This window comes from Myotis brandtii, unplaced genomic scaffold (genome assembly GCF_000412655.1).
Source record: "Myotis brandtii unplaced genomic scaffold, ASM41265v1 scaffold601, whole genome shotgun sequence".
In the NCBI taxonomy this organism is placed as follows: Eukaryota; Metazoa; Chordata; class Mammalia; order Chiroptera; family Vespertilionidae; genus Myotis; species Myotis brandtii.
In genome coordinates, this window is record NW_005370276.1 from 955,196 (window position 1) to 957,744 (window position 2,549).

Here is a 2,549-nt window from a genome sequence, read left to right on the forward strand (position 1 = left end):
GAAATGTGAGGTCCTGCAGGCTTTGACTGTCCCTCACACTTCGGTGACCATGTGTTTTCCAGGGGGGGGCCAGAGTGGAGGTGACAGCTCAGGCACCTCTCCATCCACCAATCCCCCATTGACCTTGCCCTCCAGGGGGCCACAAGGCTGCGTGTCCACATGGCTGTACATTCCGGCCTCTTCGCCCTCCGTCTCCCGGTGGTAAAAGTAGCTGAAGTTGGAGACAATGACTGGCACAGGCAGGGAGATGGTCAGCACGCCCGCGATGGCGCACAGGGAGCCCACTATCTTGCCACCCACCGTGACGGGGGCCATGTCGCCATAGCCGACTGTCGTCATGGTGACCACTGCCCACCAGAAGGACTCAGGGATGCTGGTGAAATAGGAGTCTTCCCGGTCGACCTCGGCAAAGTAGACCGCGCTGGAGAAGAGGACCACGCCGATGAAGAGGAAGAAGATGAGGAGGCCCAGCTCGCGCATGGACGCCCGGAGCGTCTGGCCCAAGATCTGCAGGCCCTTCGAGTGCCGAGACAACTTGAAGATGCGGAAGACGCGCACCAGCCGGATGACCCGCAGGATGGCTAGTGACATGGCCGGCTGGCCCACCCCCCGCTGCTGGGCCAGCTCAGTGCCCAGTGCCACAAAGTAGGGCAGGATGGCCACAAAATCAATGAGGTTCATCACGTTCTTGAAGAAGGCCGTCTTGCTCGGGCAGGCCAACAGGCGCACCAGCAGCTCGAAGGAGAACCAGCAGATGCACAGCGTCTCCACCACGAAGAACGGGTCATCGAAGGGTGTGCGGGGTGGGGGTCCGGGCACAGGGCTGGAGCCGTTCAGCCGAGAGGGGAACTGCAAGGAGGAAGGGGTTCAGGGAGGACCGCACCAGGGCTGGGACACACGGGAATGGCCATATTCGTTGTTTGTTTAAATACCCAACTACTTATCTACAAATCGGACAACAGCCGCTGCTCCCGGGCCAGCAGTGACCTGGCTGTCATAGACTCTCCCAGGACCCCGGGGTCATGCCTGCCTGGCTGACTCTATGGCCCCTCATCCACTGCTGGGGCCTCCTGAAATGACGCGTGGCCGGGGCTCAACCTCTTCCTGTCCAAAGCCGGCCCCCAGCATGAATTCTCTAGTCAGGGAGGGTCCCTAAGCTGGCCTCACTCCCATGGACCCTGCCTCCCAGACCCAGCCCAGGCTATAATGCTATAATGGTCAAAGACCGCTCTGTCTGCCAAACCCTGGCCCCCTACTCTTACAGCTCCCGGCTTTGTTTGTGATGGATTCCTCCTACCCTGGCCCTCAGGACCCACCACGCTGTCTCCAACTACCTCAGCTTCTTCCTTCCTTCCTTCCTTCCTTCCTTCCTTCCTTCCTTCCTTCCTTCCTCTCTCTCTTCCTTCCTTCCTTCCTTCCTTCCTTCCTTCCTTCCTTCCTTCCTTCCTTCCTTCCTTCCTTCCTTCCTTCCTTCCTTCCTTCCTTCCTTCTTTCTCTCCTCCTTCCTTCCTTCCTTCCTTCCTTCCTTCCTTCCTTCCTTCCTTCCTTCCTTCCTTCCTTCCTTTTTGGTTTGTTAATCCTCACCAGAGGTTTATGCTCTTGACTGGGAATCGGGAAAGGAACCCATGACTCTTCTATCCGCAGGCCATGCTCTAACCACTGAGCGAACGGGCCAGGGCCTCAGCTGCTTTCTTCAGGTCCGACTCTCACCACCTCCAGTCCATCCTTCCCATCGGTCACCATGGGCCGCACAGACCCCAGATTTTTCAGGCTCTCCCCTGCCCCCAGCTTTGATTTCTTAATGTTCCTGTACTCAGGTACTCCTGCCCTCCTCTGCAAGCCAGGTTTCTCACTTGCCTTAACCCTGCCTTCTGATAGGACGGGCCCTCCTATTCCGACCCTCAGGCCCCGCCCCTATTGAGCACCCCTGCGCCCCTAGCTTTTCATGGTGGAGTCCCCTGACAGGCCTGTCGCTGGGCTGCTCGTTCCTTAAAGCCCCTTGTCCCACCTGAACTTGGTCAGGTCCTCCTACCAGACCCCCGTGCCCCGCCCACCGACAGCCAGATCCCACCTTCCCGAGAGGCCCCGCCCCACGGCCCCGAACCCGCTTTCTGATAGGCCAGGACCCAAGGACCCCGCCCATCTCCCCCACAAACCCCGCCCCTCTCCGCCGAGGCCCCCGCCTCCATGGCCCTGACCCCGCTTTCTGATAGGCCAGGGACCCACGGACCCAGCCCATCTCCCCCACAAACCCCGCCCCTCTCCGCCGAGGCCCCCGCCTCCATGGCCCTGACCCCGCTTTCTGATAGGCCAGGGACCCACGGACCCAGCCCATCTCCCCCACAAACCCCGCCCCTCTCCGCCGAGGCCCCGCCTCCTCACCTGTCCCGCCGCAGCCACCGCTGCAAGCCCCGGCCTGTCGCGTTCGTCGCGGAAATCGGGCAGCGTCTCGAGGCAGAAGACGACGATGGAGACGAGAATGACCAGCACGGAGACGACGGCGAGCACGCGCGCGGCCTGCGAGCTCTCGGGGAACTCGAAGAGCAGCC

At 61.2% G+C, this 2,549-nt stretch overlaps 1 protein-coding gene across 1 annotated transcript; it reads right to left on the reverse strand.

Moving 5' to 3' along the window:
- Positions 1-6: 6 nt before the first annotated feature.
- Positions 7-2,543, reverse strand: KCNA7 (potassium channel, voltage gated shaker related subfamily A, member 7). Its single transcript, XM_005879603.2, has 2 exons — positions 2,383-2,543; positions 7-849 (listed from the first exon to the last, which is right to left on the reverse strand). Exon 2 carries the CDS (start codon positions 679-681, stop codon positions 34-36), a length of 648 nt encoding a protein of 215 aa, XP_005879665.2. The 5' UTR covers positions 682-849; positions 2,383-2,543; the 3' UTR covers positions 7-33.
- Between the last annotated feature and the right edge of the window lie 6 nt (positions 2,544-2,549).

Coding starts and splice junctions, on each gene's coding strand:
- KCNA7 (XM_005879603.2), bottom strand. CDS start 681: ATGAACCTCATTGATTTTGTGGCCATCCTGCCCTACTTTGTGGCACTG.